The sequence below is a fragment of the Odontomachus brunneus genome, unplaced genomic scaffold (assembly GCF_010583005.1).
Source record: "Odontomachus brunneus isolate Ranch 3 - 2012 unplaced genomic scaffold, Obru_v1 Obru_scaffold_013, whole genome shotgun sequence".
NCBI lineage: Eukaryota > Metazoa > Arthropoda > Insecta > Hymenoptera > Formicidae > Odontomachus > Odontomachus brunneus.
The window spans coordinates 447,631-464,937 of NW_022639463.1; the positions used below are offsets into that span (position 1 = coordinate 447,631).

At 41.2% G+C, this 17,307-nt stretch overlaps 5 protein-coding genes across 6 annotated transcripts; 3 read left to right on the forward strand and 2 right to left on the reverse strand.

Moving 5' to 3' along the window:
* Window positions 1-28: 28 nt before the first annotated feature.
* LOC116841053 lies at window positions 29-7,673 on the forward strand. The gene is made up of 8 exons (XM_032808561.1): window positions 29-249; window positions 4,088-4,286; window positions 4,374-4,491; window positions 4,574-4,684; window positions 5,122-5,241; window positions 5,587-5,865; window positions 6,037-6,328; window positions 6,484-7,673. Exons 1-8 carry the CDS (start codon window positions 229-231, stop codon window positions 6,589-6,591), a joined length of 1,248 nt encoding a protein of 415 aa, XP_032664452.1. The 5' UTR covers window positions 29-228; the 3' UTR covers window positions 6,592-7,673.
* On the reverse strand, window positions 7,208-11,024 carry LOC116841048 (spermine oxidase). Its single transcript, XM_032808556.1, has 3 exons — window positions 10,782-11,024; window positions 9,664-10,204; window positions 7,208-9,256 (listed from the first exon to the last, which is right to left on the reverse strand). Exons 1-3 carry the CDS (start codon window positions 10,957-10,959, stop codon window positions 8,383-8,385), a joined length of 1,593 nt encoding a protein of 530 aa, XP_032664447.1. The 5' UTR covers window positions 10,960-11,024; the 3' UTR covers window positions 7,208-8,382.
* A 510-nt stretch (window positions 11,025-11,534) lies between these two features.
* On the forward strand, window positions 11,535-12,825 carry LOC116841058 (active regulator of SIRT1-like). The gene is made up of 4 exons (XM_032808567.1): window positions 11,535-11,732; window positions 11,804-11,911; window positions 12,054-12,202; window positions 12,592-12,825. Exons 1-4 carry the CDS (start codon window positions 11,669-11,671, stop codon window positions 12,706-12,708), a joined length of 438 nt encoding a protein of 145 aa, XP_032664458.1. The 5' UTR covers window positions 11,535-11,668; the 3' UTR covers window positions 12,709-12,825.
* A 156-nt stretch (window positions 12,826-12,981) lies between these two features.
* LOC116841057 (nicotinamide riboside kinase 1) lies at window positions 12,982-14,334 on the forward strand. Its single transcript, XM_032808566.1, has one exon. It carries the CDS (start codon window positions 13,316-13,318, stop codon window positions 13,898-13,900), a length of 585 nt encoding a protein of 194 aa, XP_032664457.1. The 5' UTR covers window positions 12,982-13,315; the 3' UTR covers window positions 13,901-14,334.
* LOC116841050 (COP9 signalosome complex subunit 3) lies at window positions 13,898-17,174 on the reverse strand. Of its 2 annotated transcripts, XM_032808559.1 has the most exons (5): window positions 16,969-17,174; window positions 16,441-16,701; window positions 15,373-16,097; window positions 14,924-15,188; window positions 13,898-14,558 (listed from the first exon to the last, which is right to left on the reverse strand). In XM_032808559.1, exons 1-5 carry the CDS (start codon window positions 17,021-17,023, stop codon window positions 14,545-14,547), a joined length of 1,320 nt encoding a protein of 439 aa, XP_032664450.1. In that variant the 5' UTR covers window positions 17,024-17,174; the 3' UTR covers window positions 13,898-14,544. The 2 variants fall into 2 exon arrangements, with proteins under 2 accessions (XP_032664450.1, XP_032664449.1); XM_032808558.1 differs by having other exon boundaries at window positions 13,898-15,188.
* Between the last annotated feature and the right edge of the window lie 133 nt (window positions 17,175-17,307).

The window sequence follows — 17,307 nt, forward strand, 5'->3', positions numbered from 1 at the left end:
GTACACGGAGTAAGGTGAAGGCAGGCAGGCAGGTGAGCGGTGCTACGCTGCAGAATGGTGACGGGAAATTCAGTTTTGCTATAACCGTCGGCTGGTGGACAGGCCGGAAGACTGGCTCCGCGAAATAGTCTCGAGGAAAGCTCGGTGACCGTACACGACTATCGCGATAAGCGCACATTTCTTCCGTGCTTTACGTTTCGCTCACGTCGGGGACCCGATAAACGCGCCATGGACTTTCGCACCTTTGTTGTAAGTCACGAGCATTCTACCGTTGTTACTATTAAGAAGTACTTATCACTTGTTTTTTTTTCACGCGATAATTAACGGATGTATGTGCGTTGCTCTAATTAAACTCCGGTTTTTCCTCACGCCAGTAAGCGCGCCTCAGCACTGAGGCGTCCCTGCAAAACACGCGTGTGACACGGAAAACGTTCTTTAGACGTCTTAGTGCGTTCTTTAAATCTTAAAGTCGTCTTCTACAGACTTTAAGACGTCGTAATGTTCTTTGGCACGCTTTTGTCTTTTACCCGCGATAATGCTTCCGCGATCAGATCCGTGTATAATTTTCGAAAGCTCCTCAATATTGGAGTGCAACACAAAGTGTATGTGTGTGCGTGTGTATGTGGATATGTGTGTGGAATTTCGGATTAAGGAATTCATTTCACATTAAGCGGGAAGTTCCGTAAACATCGCGCGCTAAATGAATCGAGTCTACCGTTTCGATACCGGTTTGAAGACGTCACCGTCCCCGTAACTGTATCGGCGCTTCCTAACACTCAGACCTACGGCAAGAAAGTAGGACGGACGTCCACTTGGCGTGGGCAACGGGAGGAATATCTGCGCGATAAAGTCTCTCCCTCGAGTACCATCAAGCGCGACCCGCATCGTTTTGAGAGAGACACGAGAGTCAACTCGCTCGTTATTCTTCTTGAACGCGCACACAGATGCGTCCGGCAAAAAATTGGAGAAGTACAACGCGCGAACAACGGTAACGGTGTTACGGTATTCTTATCTTGAAAATCGGGCTACCGGTATTCGTGTGCATGCATCTTCATTAATCGCGCACTCGCGCCACGTATATAGCGGTAATAAATTGTGCGTGAGGTCTAACCACGCGGGGAACTGTTCGCACGTAGAAGAAAATACTTCTAATCGCCCCTTTCGCGTTATGTAGACGACGCCTCCCTCGTCTCGCTTGCACGTTTCTATGCTCGTAATTATGAAAGTTAGCCGATTATAGTGTATAAATTCCTCGTTTAATTCTCGCGACGAAGAATTCAGGTAGCAGGATCTTTTTTATATCTCCTGATAGATACTTTGGTTAAAAACAAAATATTCACAATACAAACGTCGAAAAGAGTATCAAATGTTGTATCAAGAAAGAAATTTGTAAATGAAAGGATTACTTTCTATTTCTGACACAATATCTGCTTTTCTTCATACTCTGACATTTGTAGTTTTACTCTGCAAAAGCATTCGCAATTCCGTGCAAACAAGCAGAAAAACGGTGCAAACTTACGAGAGCGCAGTATGTCAGTATTCAGCATCCCCAGATGGACTTTTCACCTGCATCAGAGTCTCGTGCGTGAGAAAATCGAAGATGACCAACGCGCGCCTCGACGATAGCGCGGCGTCCCGAGTCGCGCGCTAGTCGCTAATGCTTCCGCAAAAGAGCGAGATGCGGAGTGAGTAAAACCAATCTCTGGAATCCGTCGTGAGAAATTCGTCGATAGAACGGTATAACACGCCTCGGTTAGTAGGGCAACGCTCGAGCAATGCGCGCACGAGCGCTTTATAAAATAGGCTGAGCAGCCCGGAGCGTGGACCGTATACCGTTAGCGTCGAACGCGCATACTTCGGTGGCTACGAGGCGATCGCCGCGCAATCATCCCAACTGCACCGGTGTGTCGACGCGATGTAATGCTAGTTAGCCGTTAGACTGGATCTACCGTGGGTGCAGTAAAAGTCTCCGCACAAGAACATCCGTAACATGTTAAGTTTACGGATTTCTTTGTGCGTTGACTTAACCCTCAATTACCTTTCAATAACCAAACCTTTCAATAACTTGCACCATATCTCAGTATCCGGGATACCCGGGTCAATATGGAATTTTCTACGTTGCCAATAGAAAAGGGTCCCCAAATGCAGTTCGATCCTAGGTTTGTGATGAACATTCACAAACAATTAATAAATGCGAAGTGCGTTTTCAGAATAAATAAAATATCCACAACTGTTTAAATTAAGCATTTTTACTATTAACTATCTAAATATATTATAAAACATCTCCGTTTCTTGCCTTTCTAATATAAAATGCATGTGGGTACTCGGGCATCCGGTTACTGAAGAACCGTATAATCAAGTTTGACGACCGTAAACTCAGAATTTTTTTTATGTTTTCATATAAAAATCTGAATTTAAGTGAAATTGTTCAAATAATGGGGATCCGGAGCTGTTTGGCGCTATTTTCAGTGGCAATTACCGAAATTAAAAAAAAACACGAAATGAGTATCCGGGTACCTGGTTACTGGTACGAGGGTTAAGGGGATGCTGAAGCTGAAAACTTTACCGACAGAACACTCACATTTTTCTGCAAAGTTTACATCGTATTGGTTACACAGAATTACAAACGTTTTTATGCAACGAAAGTACATGCAAAAATAAATAGGAACATTGCTCGATATGTGACGAAAACGAACAAAAAAATTTTAATGTAACATCTCAAGTTGTCAGTTAGCGTAATATTTGCCTGATACAAAAGTTCCGCATCTACATACCGAAAGTGCGGATGCTCCAAACAGAAAAATTTTGCAGAACATTGCTCTATCTTCGCATTTGCATTTGGAAGCTTCAAAATATCGAAAAAGTTTGCAGAAAGATTTCTACATATATATGATTTTCCGTTGAATATAGTAAAACAAAGTAACACACATTCATGTAAGTTCTATATATATAAGAAATACGAAAAGGATAGCGTGATTACGTTAGTAACGATCGTCTCTGCATTATCGACATTGTTCGAGTTCGTCATCGACTCCAGTATCCCCTTAAGTTTAATTTTACATACAGGTATGGCCATTACATTGTCAGTACTTAACGTAATGTAACATAACAACGTAATGTTGTGCGTTGGCTCATACCCCTTGTCTATAATCTTGCTTTAATTTTTAAGCCGTAAGAAATTGACCAACCACAGTCGATTATTTTAAAAATAATCAACTGTGATTTGTCAATATCTTACGGCTTAAAGATTAAAGCAAGGTTGTGGACAAGGGGTAAGCCTTCAGTTCCTCAGTTCTGTAGCTCCACTTGGTTAATTAAATTTATGTCTTACGTCTACGGTTACGGAAATTTGTGTGCGAAAGCTCTAAAACTTAAGAAGACTGAAGGATCAGTTTGCCTGAAAATCGTGCTTGTTCTTTCACAATTTTTAAGATAAACTGAGTTATACAACATATAAACAAAAAAAAATATAATTTTGATGATCAAATACTCAATATAAATGTATGGTACATGCAGTTAAAATATATTTCGTTTTCCTTTTCAAGGTCGTCATTTTGCAGCAACCATTGACAAACTCGTGAAAATAATTAATTTTGAAATATTAATCTTTTTACTATAAGAGAACTGAAAATTTAATAATATTCCATTAAGATATTTGCAACTTTGTTAATTTTTCAATTTCTATTATAGTGGTTCACACGATAACGACAATGTAATGTTCTCGTATAGTTCCTGCAAGAAGTTACTGATAATTGAAAATACGCTAATATTTTTATAAAGTACCTAAAAAATGTTAAAGCCTGTATGGAAGTAACTTTGTTTCCGTATAAAAACCCATTAAATTCAATACATTAAATTACGTATTGTTACGTATTATAGAGTCATTCCGTTATAGTGACGTATCATAGTGTCAGTTTGGCGTCATTTTTAAATTCTTCATTATCTTTGAGATATGAGCAATACACCTTTGAGTTTATCGCTCACATCTTCTGTGCACCACGACCTCTACCGTACGCACATCGTATCGTTAAGAAGAAGGTGCGTTTGCTCTTGTTGAATCTTCACGCTGCTCGCGCGTATGCTTCAGATGATACTGCTGTGCGCGTCGTCCTACGCCGAGGATTACGAGAGATCTGGAAACAACAACAAGCCGATCGCCAGCGAGAACGAAACCGCAGGAAAAGACGAGCCTCCCGAAGGGTACTACGCGTTCGTCGAGTCGCCAAACGCGGAACCACCCCGGGTCCGACCACCGCCGTACATCGAGAGCGACAAAGAATGTTACGGTATCTAAATGAATGAATGCAATTAGGGAAGACCGGGGCTAGAATACCCTATATTTTAGAATTTCGAACGTGACATTTGGATTTTAGATAGCGGTAAGCAGGGAAAGGGATTCGTCTCGATACACAATATCTGCGGCGACTTGAACAAAGGCTTCATTCCGCGGAATCCGATGAAACAATACGTGAACGGCACGTCGTATCCTTTGTGAGTAATCAGAAGCATTTACCGTGGAAGCCGCGTTCGATGACACGATTGAAAAACGGCTGTTTACGAATTTTGTTCGCAGCGCATTGATAAAGAACCACACCCTCAAGTTCCTCAGCAAAGCGTTACCGATCCTCAAGGCCGACGATTCGCTGCCGAAAGTCGCAAAAGTGCACCCGCTCTCGCAGAATTCGTAAGTGTTTCAAAATCTAAAAATGCGAACGTCAATTTTGTTCTTCAATTATTGAAATGTCAGCCAATCGATGAGATCGATTGACAGTGTGTGTTGTCTAAAAATACCTACCAGTTCTCTCTTAGAACTGAAAAAGCTGAAAAACTAAAAAGTTTAATTAGCATTCGATTAATATCAGTCTAATGTAAAAAATAACAGACAAATGGAAGTAAAGAAAGAAAACGTCGTTACTAAGGCGAAGATAATTATATGAGATGTAAAATATTTATATACACACATACGTTGCGATATACACGAAACGCTTCAATCTTAAAATTTGGACCTTTGTTCTTCCAAAAGTTATATAATGTTAAAACGAAAAAAAATAACGCTTACAGCTGTCAAACTTTGTTCAACATTAAAGTTAAATTATACAATCGGCTGATTTTTTTCTACAGCGTCGATATGGACGAGGAAGAGAAACGCGGTAGAAGTAAAAGATCCAGTCCGACAGATTCGACTATAACTACGGATTCCAGTCGAAACGGCCGCAAGTTTTGCGAAAACGGTGGCGGAGTGTGAGTAGCGCAGTTCCACTACGTTAATTCAGGATATCGCGATTTTCGTGAATGTGATTTTCACGAATGAATTTCAAGTGTCGGAAGAAGATATTATTATCAAAACATTTATAGTGTAGTTCTCATGAAACTATTGTAATGTTCAAATAAAGTTATAATATTGTCAAAATTTAGAGAGAGAGAGAGAGAGAGAGAGAGAGAGAGAGAGAAGGCTTAAGATTTCTTCTAACAAAATGATATATTATTATATATATAATTATAGATAAAATTATATATATAATTGCGTGATTTGAGTATATTAATTTCAAGTGGATATTAAATCTTTGTTCTCTCTGCGACGAATAGGGTGTGCATGCTGTACAAGGCAATTCAAGGCGAACCGATCGCGTCGCCGGCGTCGGTTATTGAGCGCCGGGACGAGCCGTCGACGTCCGAGTATCGACGTGGTGAACGCGTACCGTCGCAGGAGAAAACTGAATACACGGGGCCACCGACACCATGCCCGGCCAAGGTCGAGTACGCCACTCCGGTCTTCGCCAAGAACTACCAGGGCGTGTGGAGATACGTGGTGCAGATACCGTACGAGGGTTACTTCACGCAGACGATCGAGCTCACCAGATGCATGTAAGGAATCAGCCGAATCTCATAAACTTCAAGTTGAAAGGCTTAGTTCGAAAGGTCGCGGCTCACCCTAATTGGCGCGTTTCAAATAAGTTTCAGCGTACTTGTCGAGATGGTAAGGCAGTGGAAAAAATAAAGTAGTTGAACGCACTTCAACCAGACATGTACTTGCAGGCAATCGAGATGTCATTACTTGGACGGAGGATGCTTGTCGTCACCGAGATGGACGAGTCTGCTGGTCGCCGAGATATTTTATCCGGACACATTTATAGAGGAGAATCAAGGCTCCGGCCCGACAACCGGATCTGGCACACGAGAGCCTGTCGCTGGATCGCCGCCACCGGTCCACGACTTTCAAAATTATCAGCAGTATTTGCAGAAACGTGCGAGCACGGGAGAGGCACGTAACAACGGTAGCGTTCAGCAACACCACTGCGACGGTGTCGACGAAATGGGTTGCTTCCAGGTGAGAGCGCAACAGTCAGTGAATAGCGTTAAAATTAACATGACAAAATTATGAGGAAAGGTAGATTAAAGAGAAAGCTCATATGTCACGCGAGGCTACAGAGGATTTGTTTTAATTTCCCGTATTACTAACTTTCTCATTACCTTTCCCTTTAGGTGCGACTGTATTACGATTGGTTCTTGGTGCCGGGAAGCTGCAAGTGCTGGCGGCCGGATTATTTCAATCGATACGTTCGTCGCAGCGGTTCCAACGTTGAATTATGACGAGGCTCACGAGGACACTCTCAATTCCCCTCGTGTGATTACATCGATCGTAACTGCACGCGCTGACGAGGCTGACAGCAACTCAGCTGAATCGCTCGATACATCGCGTGCAACCAAACGTTGGCACGTGTTTACTTATACGAGATATTATTTATTCAAAGCGCCACGTGCACCGCGTCGACGGAATTATTCGATTTTCGCTAATTTGTAAAGGCGGTAATTCCATAGGCTATAACGTTTAAGACGATCGAACGTATTTGACTATATACTTTGATAGACTGCTAGCATCCACGACTTGCTACTAAATCTATGTCAAATAAGAAAGGCCTGTATGTGTATGTTAAAAAGGAGATGAAGAGAGACGTCGCAATCGACGTTCTCCACAGAGAAAGAGAGAGAAAAGTCTCTTTTAAATTCGCGTTAAAAAAAAGAAAGAAACCTAAAAATTATACGCAAAGTTTTCCTCGGCTCTGCAACACGTAATGCAAGTTTTTCGTGGATTCCCATGGTTTCACGATGCAATCTACATTTATCCGTTTTTAAGATGTGGATTTAGAAATGAACGTACGACATATCGCTGTGATTTTGTTATTGAAATTGGTCGAGGAATCTGCTGTTATTTATCAAATGCATTTTCTCTCATATTTATTTCAAATTCAATGACTAGAGATTAATGTTTATCCATGACGGAATCTCTCTTCGCTAAATAATAAGTACGACGTGTAATAAGTGATAATAAAGAAGTCAAGCAAGCGAGTAGACGCGTACGAGAAGGGTCGACAGTGAAAATCACCAAATGATGCGCTCTTCTTCGACTTCCTTACAAATCTCACTACTAATTCGCTGTATATGCATGTGCATTCTTTACGTAGGACATATACGTAATATATACATACACGTAAGATATCGCCTACGTAAAGAATAATTGTTAGAAATATCACGCGCAAATATTGAAAAATTGTTTAGGCTAACCTCGGATTCGACTGGACTTAGTAATATATTTATCTACATCGGTTTAGCGAACAACTAATTGTACTAAATTCGTCCAACTTTATAAAATAAACGCTTGGGTGAACACGCAAGAACGTTTGCGCCGTCATTTCCGGATAACGGAAATCGTCGATCTCACCCAGCGTCTTTGGAGGAAACGTGGCCAAACGTAAAAAGGAATGGCAAATAATAATCCTTACCGTAATTATCAGTGCGCAATATAATTATTATATGGCAGTAAACAATTAAATATTTAATAATAACCAGACACTGACAAGTTTTACGGTCAACAGGTGATCCTTCTCAGTATGATTGTGTAAATGTCAACGTTTAAAAATGGTGTGTGTCAATGAAAGTATAATTACGCTATTCCTTTTCGCGTTTAAGCCTCTAAGAACCGTATTTAACGTTTATAGCGAAACGTTTCCCGTTCGAATTTCATCTGTGATATCTTCGTGACAGCCTGTGACACGTCTCGATGTCACTATCTTACTTCGACTCGCCAACGAAACGAAATACACGCGTTAAAAACAGCACGATAAATGCACATCATCGCTCGTGAATGTCTTGAAGTTTCAAAAAGCACCGTTATGTACACGATATTGCGTATGTGTGTGTGACGTAAGTGGCTCGTTGCGCGATATATTTACAAAACGAAAATGTAGAGTCGCGCGAAACGTAAATCTCGCGTATGTATAGCCGCTAAAAATACAACGTGTCTAAGAACGTCCACGATTAAGGCCTAACCGCCTGAACGTACATGCGAGTACGTTTGTTCCTTGACAAGGTAAGAGGTGCGCATTAATTCAGGGAGATGCCTTGTATCCACGAGCTGAGATCGCTGGTCTCCTCACAGCTAAGATTCAGCGCCTGCTTCTCGCCCGGCTTGGTGCCCAACAGCAACTCGGCGGCCGTACGACCGGTCAAGTATGCCCCGTGCACCGTGCTGTAGAACGACGAGTGGGTATGTTCGCCAGCGAACGCTATCAAAACCCTATCCGCTCCGTCCTTCTCGCCTCCTCCATCCTCTTTCGTCCGCTGCCGTACTAGAGGCTCCGCCAAGCTCCTGATATCCAACTGGCTGGCGCCGACGGCCATCGCGGTGTAGGAGCCTCGCGTGTACGGTTGCGAGTGCCACGAGGTGCGCAGGCAGTTCTTCGGAGTCGGCACGAAGGGATCGTTGAGAAATTTCCGCAAGATAGTCGTGCACACTTCCATCACCTCCGTTGTGCTGAGTTTCTCCATGTATTCGGCCGCGCGACCGGATATCCAGCCGAGCAGCAGCGTGTCCGTGATCTTAGTGAACGAATAGATCTTCCTGTACCAAGTGTTGCTTAGATCCCCCTTCTCTACCTCGGACAGTCGCCCGTCGTCCCAGAGAAGCATCACTTCCGACACACTGGGATTTAGGAAAGGTCGCTCGTACTCGAGGAATATCTTGTCCACTGTACCAAACATCAGTCTGTCTATCGCCTCGAGTTTGTGAGCGGGTAACGACGGTTCGAACATGTCCTGAGCTGTCCTTTTTAAAACGCCCAACGGCAACGTACAAACCACGTGTTCCGCCCTGATCGTCCGTCCGTTCTCACATTCTACTTCTACGAGGTTGTTCGCTTTAGGATCGAGCTCTTCCGTGGAGTCGCCGCTAATGCTGGAACGCTTCTGTTTCTGCCACCTAAAACGCAAGGAGAGTACGAAAGGTCTGATTACTTTCTTTCTCCCCCGCTACCACGCTACGTCAATATCCAAGGCTCTTATTAATGGTCGTCACTTGAAACTTGCTTCACGTAAAGTGAGAGTACGAGTTGGAATTATATTTTCTACTTAAATCATATATATGCAACATTACATTCGTAATCGCGATTGAACTGAAAAACTCACATCTAACTTTAAATTTAAATGTGAGTATCTCACGCGAGACGAGTTTCAAGTAAAAATTATTAACACGGATCTTGTTCTTCGTTTTGAATATTTGCAAGCCACACAAGTTTCGTCAATCACTCGTTATTTAAAATCATATTACGAATCAATACACATTAGCGCAATCAACTGGATTCGCAGTAGAATCAATCGAGAACTTACCTAATCTTCGTCACAACGTGTTTGGTAAGAATACAATTCTTCGGTATGTGCTTCGCAACCGGCTCCAATATAGCGCTGTAGCCGTCTGGAAGACTAATATTACCACCTTGAAGCTCGTCATAGGAGCCCATCTCTAAGAGATCCACCTCGTCCATGGTGTCGCATCCCGTGACACAGGTTTCTCTCTTGAGCAGACAGTCAAACAGCAACTGCCTGACTCTCCTTTGTTCAGGAGGCAAAGATGACAGGTATATCTCAGCTTCTAACGCGATGTGCGCCCCTACACTGCTTATTCCGTCCGGTGGACTGTACGAGCTCAGGAAGTACTCCTCGCATCGTCTCAGAAAGCACACATAAGCCTCGTAGATTTCGCGCAACACTGGAAATGGCAACTGCTTTCCGTCCTCCAGTGCCGCCACTACTTTATGAGGTTTAGGCACACGTACTATGTCTATCAAGCCGTTCGCCATTGCCAGCTCAAACATGGGATTTCCTAGCACACCGTGGATCCAGTTTGCCCCTAATTCAACTCTGTCGTTACCTAAACAAAGTGAACAAACAAGGCAACAAAGATTTGTGCATGTAAAATATAAAATGTATCACAGAGTGTGCAGTTTTAAAAGGAAGAATGTCATAATATTGAGTCATTTTCTTTCTGGAAACTTGACTCGTATTATTCTCAATAGCATTGCCTCAAAACTTGTGTCATTGCTCTTAATTCAATCTTGTCGTTGAGTGAACAAAGTGAACGGACAAGACAATAACAATTTGTATATGTGTGTAAAGTGTGAAATATATTATAGACTATTCAGTTTTAAAAAAACGTCATACAGAAAGAATATTGCGAGCCATTTCCTTTCTGGAAATTTGACCCCTTCTCAATAACTCACCGCCTCAAATATTTACTCAATCACTGTCATCTGACTTATGTCATCACTGACTTCTCTACGACTTGTACTTACTCAAGAGTTAAATAGGCAAATGATATTTCTAAACGTTCTAATGTATTATTATTGTAATCAAAAGACGTGTCACGACGATATTGTATAGTAAAATTAATTAAAATTACAACGAAAATAAACGATGACAAAATAAAGGAGAGGTTACGTTGGTCGTACCGACTTGCGCAGCGACAATCCGTCCACCTATTCGTCCGCGTGCCTCGACGATCAGGAAATCCGTCTCGTTGTTCTTCAACAGATGATTCGCCGCCGACAATCCAGCCATGCCAGCACCAATAATCAAGATTTTACACGAGAGTCGGTCATCGTCCGAGTTATTCGCGGATTCCGCCATGTTCGTTGATACCCGTCACATATCAGCGATATCAGCTGACTACAGCTGATAACGGCGTCCAAGTTTAAATAAGAATAGAGGGCCCAACTGACGAAACCAGATAGACCCGTTACAAAGAGAAGTCTTATGCAGGATTCACACCGCGTCCGATGTGGAGAACAGCTTTCTAATGGAGAGTTGATTCTCTACTAGAAAGCTGTTCTCCTATTGGATATCGGACGTCTACGTCCGACATTGGACGCGGTGTGAATCCTGCATTACGGATAAAAGACGCGAGAAACACAGAGCGATGTGGATCGATGTGTGCCCTTGCTGTTGCTTGGCGCGAAAAGATCGAGCATTTTGCGCAATTCATTACCAACGCCTAGATTGAATAACTACAATAACAACCTCGTAGTGCGAAATGAACGCGATTGGTCTAGAATGGTTAGTAGCTCGAGCAAGTGGTGTTAAGGCATCCGCCATACAGATCGCGTCGTTGTAGCTCTGGCCATTGAAATCAGGCTGGTGGCCGCTCTCATGCTTCTCTCTGATAGTATGACTCAACGATGAGTCACGTATAACGTGTCGTTCAGTGCAAAATGTGCTTGTGAGCAGACTGTTTTGAAACAGTCAACGCTGATGATATGTGTTAGTAAATTCGCGTCACAGCAAAGTGCGTTGAAAAAATTTAATTGTTAATAGTTGCAATAATCGTTATTTTGGTGGAATGTCTAAGTCACTCGTGCATAAAAGTTTGGAATATGACGAGATAGATCTGCGTCCAAATACAGGTTGGTTTATTAGTCACATGTATCAACATACTTACGGAAAAATATGTTTTGTGCAAAGTAATGATTTGCAGATAAGAAGAAGAAGAAAAAGAAACATCCTGCAAAGGATACTTTGTATAAAGGTGTCTTAGATTTGATTCCTGCTAGGCACAGATTTACCTCCGAAGAAGACAAAGCAGGTTAATACTCAGTTATCTAAATTGTACAGATTATTTTAATATTACTTTGTAACAGATCGTAATAACTACTTTTTAACTATTTTTATAAGTAATTTATGTAATTATCTTCAGTGTTATAAATTATAACTTTTCTTATGGACAGTTCTTAGTACCATCCTGGGCAGGTCTGGCAGAGTTACTGTTTACGAGGTCCAAAAACGTTTGGCTACTCAAAAAGATCCTACTGAAGAAAATGTGCAACGACTTCTTTCACTCAAAACTAATCAGTTAAAATCTGAAATGTCAAACAAAGTATGAAAAGTCTTATTTTATGAATTTATTAATCCTATATTGCTTGTGTTTGCTATACATCTTTTGTTCGTATTTTCCTGCTGATAAATAATTAACACTTCAAAATATAATGAAATAACTATTTAACATTGAAAAATAGTGCAAAGTCTACAACAGATAAGATACAGTAAGCTTAGTAAACACAATAGCTGCTTCCAACAGAGAAAGATTCTTTGAAACTGTTGTAAAATTCGTGAATTTGATTGTTACATGTTCTTAAATTCAGCCAAGATTAAGACTATACACTAATCAGATTCACTAATTTTACAACAGTTGCAAAGCAGTTTTCCCTGCTAAACACAGCTAAATAATACAAGAATAATCTCTGAAGCAATATATTTTCTTTTTAGCTGTTACAACGCGCTGTGAAGAAGAAATATATTAAGAAACAAGAGAAACCTAAAGAAGAGGCAACAGCTTTCACGGAAGAAGACTTCAAGATGTTTGAACAGGAACATATAGAGTAATGATATAGAGTAATATCGAATTGTGAAGATAGTATAGCAAATGAACGTAACTGAAGTACAAAACATCAGCGATGTTTAGCAGCGATCGTCAAAAAGGAAAAGCGATACTGATATTGACGTTTGTTCTATTTCTTTATTATACCGTCTGGGTAATTGGCTTGCCTTTCATCGACGACGATCGGTTGCGATCTCTGTTTTACTCTTACGATCTAGCTCTGGTTGTTCCCGCGACTGCGGGTTTAATTTTCGTCGGCGGTTTGGTGCTCTTCACTGTGTACCACGTGAGACCGTATTTGTCTGCATGCAAGACAGAGAAGGTAGAATAATAATCTAGACGGCAATTGTTAGATTAGATGGGGAATTATGTTGACGAATTGCGTCATATCGTGTACGTCGCGCCATCATTCACGCATGTATATACGAATACTTCGTGATATCGACCGCACGAATGTATAAACGCTGCATGATAAGTATCGGTTATATAACGATCCTACACGCGTTTACTTCACGTTTCGCGTTTACTTCACGATCTTACAGTTCGTAAGATCATTTCGCTCGCGCAATCTGTCGTGACGGGTTAGGTGCGGACTGCTCTCATGAAAGAAAAATGGCAACGACAAAGCAATGGTTCATCGTTGGAGTATCTGGAGCGACCTGTAGCGGCAAGAGCACGCTGGCTGTTAAAATTCGCGACAATTTCCCGGGATCCGTCATGGTGCGTCAGGACGATTATTTCTTGCCGCCGGACGATCCGCGTCACGTCAAGGTGACGGAATTGAATCATATGAATTGGGATGTAATTACGAGCTTAGATATGCAAAAGATGCATTCCGACGTTCTAAAGATACTCGAATCTCGCGGGAAGGATGCGGTGCACTCGAGTAAGGGCGTGTTGATACTAGATGGCTTTTTGTTATTCAAGCACAAGGCTATCGCGGACTTATGCGATCTCAAGTACTTCTTGACGCTGACGAAGGAACAATGCTGGGAACGGAGGAGAAATCGCACGTACGAACCGCCCGATGTGCCGGGATATTTCGACAAAGTGGTATGGCCCGAGTACGTGGAATACAAAAGTGAAATCACACGAGACAACAAGCTGTGCGCGTCTATAACGTTTATCGATGGATCTGAACACATGGAGGAAATTTACGAGACGGTCTCCAAGGAAATCAGTCAATTGTTATCATAGAGTCACCTTAGCTTATTTTTATGACAACCAAGTTTAAATTAACAAACATGTCACAGACACGAAATACTAAACTTTTATACATTCCTGAAAATTACAAAAAGGACACTTCAATTTCAGGCTTTATGAATGACTAATCATTAAGATATCTAATGAAGCGAGTAGAAAAGTTGCATCAATTTGTAAGCTTGTACGATGTTCTTCCGTGAAGATCTTTTTGTCGACTTGGATTATACTATTAACAAATATGTCACAAGCACGCGAAATAAAATTTTTATACATTCCTGAAAATTAAGAAGACTCAATTTCAAGTTGAATGAATTATTAATCGTTGAAATATCCAATGAAGCGAATGAGAAAATTGTATCGTGAATTTATACGATATTCTTTCTAAAGAATCTTCAATCTGAATAAAAGTTTGTGTTTTTAACGTTTAATATACGGTTTGTTGCTTATTCTGCATCCGTGTGTGTACGTATATGTCCGTGTATAAAATTTAAAATTACCGTGTTATCTGAAATAACATATTTCTATTTGACAAGATAATAAGACACTTAACAGAAGAAACTAAGGTTTGAGACGCGTGTGAGCAATGGTGTTGCGAGTACGCAGTTGATAGTTCACATCGACGTATGTTTCTCAATTCTCTAAAACGTGTAGCCTGTAACGAAATATCGCAATATATTAATCACCATGCTTACAACATGTATACAGTTCATCGGTAACTTTGATAACAAAACCTGCTTCGACTTTAGCGATACGTTTCGCTATACGACACACATTTACAGCGTGATTCTCATTCGTAAAAATTTCCACGAAATTAATAGAATGCGCGCGAATCGCGAGGATGCTCTTCATACAATCACAACCGTCCGAAATAAGCTTCCGGATATTGAAATCCCGATTTTTTTCAACAAGGTTCTCCATGATTACTCGTTTTTTTTCCTTTTGTTTTCCTTTTTTAATAAAGATAACGCACAACGACATGTATATGTTACATAGAATAAGTATTATGTTTGGTTTGACCTTGCGCATTCGTAACGTTCGTTGGTGTAGGTCCGGCAGCTTGATCGTCTTGATCGTTCTGTCCGCATGCTTTGCGAACATATTGCGGCGTAAGGACAACCTCTTCTTCCATCTCTTGCACTCGTTTGTCCAAATCCGTGCACGTCGCCATCTCCTTCTCGAAATTCGCCAGCATTTGAGGTGAGTTATACTTCTCAGGGTCGTCGTGGAACACCACCATGCCGTCTTTCTGATTGATAGTTGCAAATATTTCGCCATCCTCTATCTAAAAGCACGCAGAAATCAAGGGTGAACGAATGTCTATCCATGCCATGCCGTATGCAATGTTATCGCTGCTGCAATGACTGTCGAGAATAAGGTTTCAGAACTACGAACGAGATCCCTTGTCCTTCGTTTGATTCTTGAACACTATTTTAGTTTTATCGCGTTACACGACGATGGGAACTCACCATGTTCAGAATATAATTCTCCGCGTCAGCAGGTCCCGACAATTGAACTCTACTCGCGACATCACTTAAACTAAGCGTCAGGAAAGTTTTTGTCAGCCTCTGTATGTTCTTCTTGTACAAGTAAGCGAGCACCTGTTTCACAAGTCCTAGATTGTGATCCCTGACGAACAATTGGTGATATTTAGTGATGATGTTCTGCACTTCTTCACAGCTATTGACCAAATAGGCTGTGGCCAATTCCTGATATTGCTGACTCAATGGCTTGATGTATCTGTTGATTACTTGGCTCGTGTACCTCGGCAGGTTCAACACTTTGCCATGTAGTATCAAGGAAACTAGGATATACTTCTTGTAAGCTTCCAGCATGATATAGCTGACGGCCATCGCGGGGGTCGTCACGCACACCTCGAAGAAGTACAGTGCACGGTCGTAATTCTTCAGCGCGGTGTATATCATGCCGCCATAATAGTAGTACAGTAAAAAGTATTTCGAATCGAACTGGCCGCCCTCCTGGCTAATACCCGTGACGTCTATGTCGAGGAATTCGAGCGCAGGTTTCATGCATTTGGATAAAAGACATAGCTGGGAAAGATCGGCGTGTATCGAAGTCAACTGACTGTCAAATAGCTGTATCTTACGTATCGCACGGCGCAGCAATTCGATCCCGCGTAATGGCGTTTTCGATTCCACCAGACTCTGCGTAAGCAGGTGACATAATTCTGCGTCTGTGAATATAAGTTTATTAACAATGTACAATGTATAATATCACTGTATAATGAAGAGTGTTCAATCAAATTAATATTACATAGTGAATCAAATTAACAGTACAAAGGATTTTGTTTGCACACCGTAATATCTATAATATAAAAAATTTTTCACAAAACATATTCAACTGTAACTATGAGTTGAATTGAATTACAGGTACAAAGAATTTTGCTTATAAAGCTTAATATATATAAAAAATATCAAAGTTTGTATAAAATATATTCAACTGCAGCAATAGAAATAGTACTAAAATAACAAAAAAAAAGCAATAAAAACATGCCACAAAAGAATTTATACACTCACATGTATCCGGAGCGAGTCTAACTTGTTCTCCATTGCATCCTATGATAAATTCCTGAACCTGATTGAATAATGACTTGTTTGCATCAGAGTTGTTTCCTCCGTTAGAATTGGGTAGTGAAAATTTTGCACACAGTACCGCAAGGATACCTAATGAATGCTGCTGTAGATCTAATGTTTCCAAAACGTTATCCAAGTGTTGTCCATGTTTTGTTAATACTTCGGTGCTTTTGCTTATGACCTCGCATAATTCTCTGAAATTGCCTGCGAGAGCGATTGATCAGATATAATCTAAATGTATGATCTTATATATTGAATATATATATATATATATATGTGTGTGTGTGTACATATATATACACATATATATCATAAGGTAAGAATTCATTATTTATATTAAGTACGATACGAATTGAAATCTAGATAAGTGATTCTTCTCACGAAGAAACGGCGCCTCGCAACAAAGAGCGTCTCATGCCGTTCTTTGTTGTTGAGGTTAAGTGTTCGCGACGTCTACGGTCCTCTGCGTACCTTGCTTCGAAAGCGTCCGAACGTTATTTACAAACTGCTCTAATGCCGATGCCATTACTGCGAATATCTTCTTGTCATCACCACTCTCGGTTGGCGGATGACGCGCGACTGTCTATTTACAGAAATAATATTCACGAGCGAACATCCAGCCGAGATGACGTTTTGAAGCGAGGTCTAGTGTGAACGCAGCGCTGTTCGGAATAGTCGGTAGAATCGCGCGTGACTATCGAAAACCGCATGGATATCGATACACGCGACATGTCGAAGTGCGCGCGTCAGAGGGCGCGGTGTGACATTTTTTGAATGTGAAATCCATCATGGAGACGATTCGTACCTCGC

Excerpts from the sequence above, each read along its gene's own strand:
- LOC116841053 (XM_032808561.1), top strand. The coding sequence starts at position 229 with ATGGACTTTCGCACCTTTGTT. Across the intron at positions 4,287-4,373 it reads GAGCGACAAAGAATGTTACG|ATAGCGGTAAGCAGGGAAAG; the intron begins GTATCTAAATGA and ends TTTGGATTTTAG. Across the intron at positions 4,492-4,573 it reads AACGGCACGTCGTATCCTTT|CGCATTGATAAAGAACCACA; the intron begins GTGAGTAATCAG and ends TTTTGTTCGCAG.
- LOC116841058 (XM_032808567.1), top strand. The coding sequence starts at position 11,669 with ATGTCTAAGTCACTCGTGCATAAAAGTTTGGAATATGACGAGATAGAT. Across the intron at positions 11,912-12,053 it reads CTCCGAAGAAGACAAAGCAG|TTCTTAGTACCATCCTGGGC; the intron begins GTTAATACTCAG and ends TCTTATGGACAG. Across the intron at positions 12,203-12,591 it reads AATCTGAAATGTCAAACAAA|CTGTTACAACGCGCTGTGAA; the intron begins GTATGAAAAGTC and ends TTTTCTTTTTAG.
- LOC116841048 (XM_032808556.1), bottom strand. The coding sequence starts at position 10,959 with ATGGCGGAATCCGCGAATAACTCGGACGATGACCGACTCTCGTGTAAA. Across the intron at positions 10,205-10,781 it reads GATTGTCGCTGCGCAAGTCG|GTAACGACAGAGTTGAATTA; the intron begins GTACGACCAACG and ends CACTTTGTTTAG. Across the intron at positions 9,257-9,663 it reads CACGTTGTGACGAAGATTAG|GTGGCAGAAACAGAAGCGTT; the intron begins GTAAGTTCTCGA and ends CTTGCGTTTTAG.
- LOC116841050 (XM_032808558.1), bottom strand. The coding sequence starts at position 17,023 with ATGGCATCGGCATTAGAGCAGTTTGTAAATAACGTTCGGACGCTTTCG. Across the intron at positions 16,098-16,440 it reads TAGACTCGCTCCGGATACAT|ACGCAGAATTATGTCACCTG; the intron begins GTGAGTGTATAA and ends TTATATTCACAG. Across the intron at positions 15,189-15,372 it reads AGAATTATATTCTGAACATG|ATAGAGGATGGCGAAATATT; the intron begins GTGAGTTCCCAT and ends GCGTGCTTTTAG.
- LOC116841057 (XM_032808566.1), top strand. The coding sequence starts at position 13,316 with ATGGCAACGACAAAGCAATGGTTCATCGTTGGAGTATCTGGAGCGACC.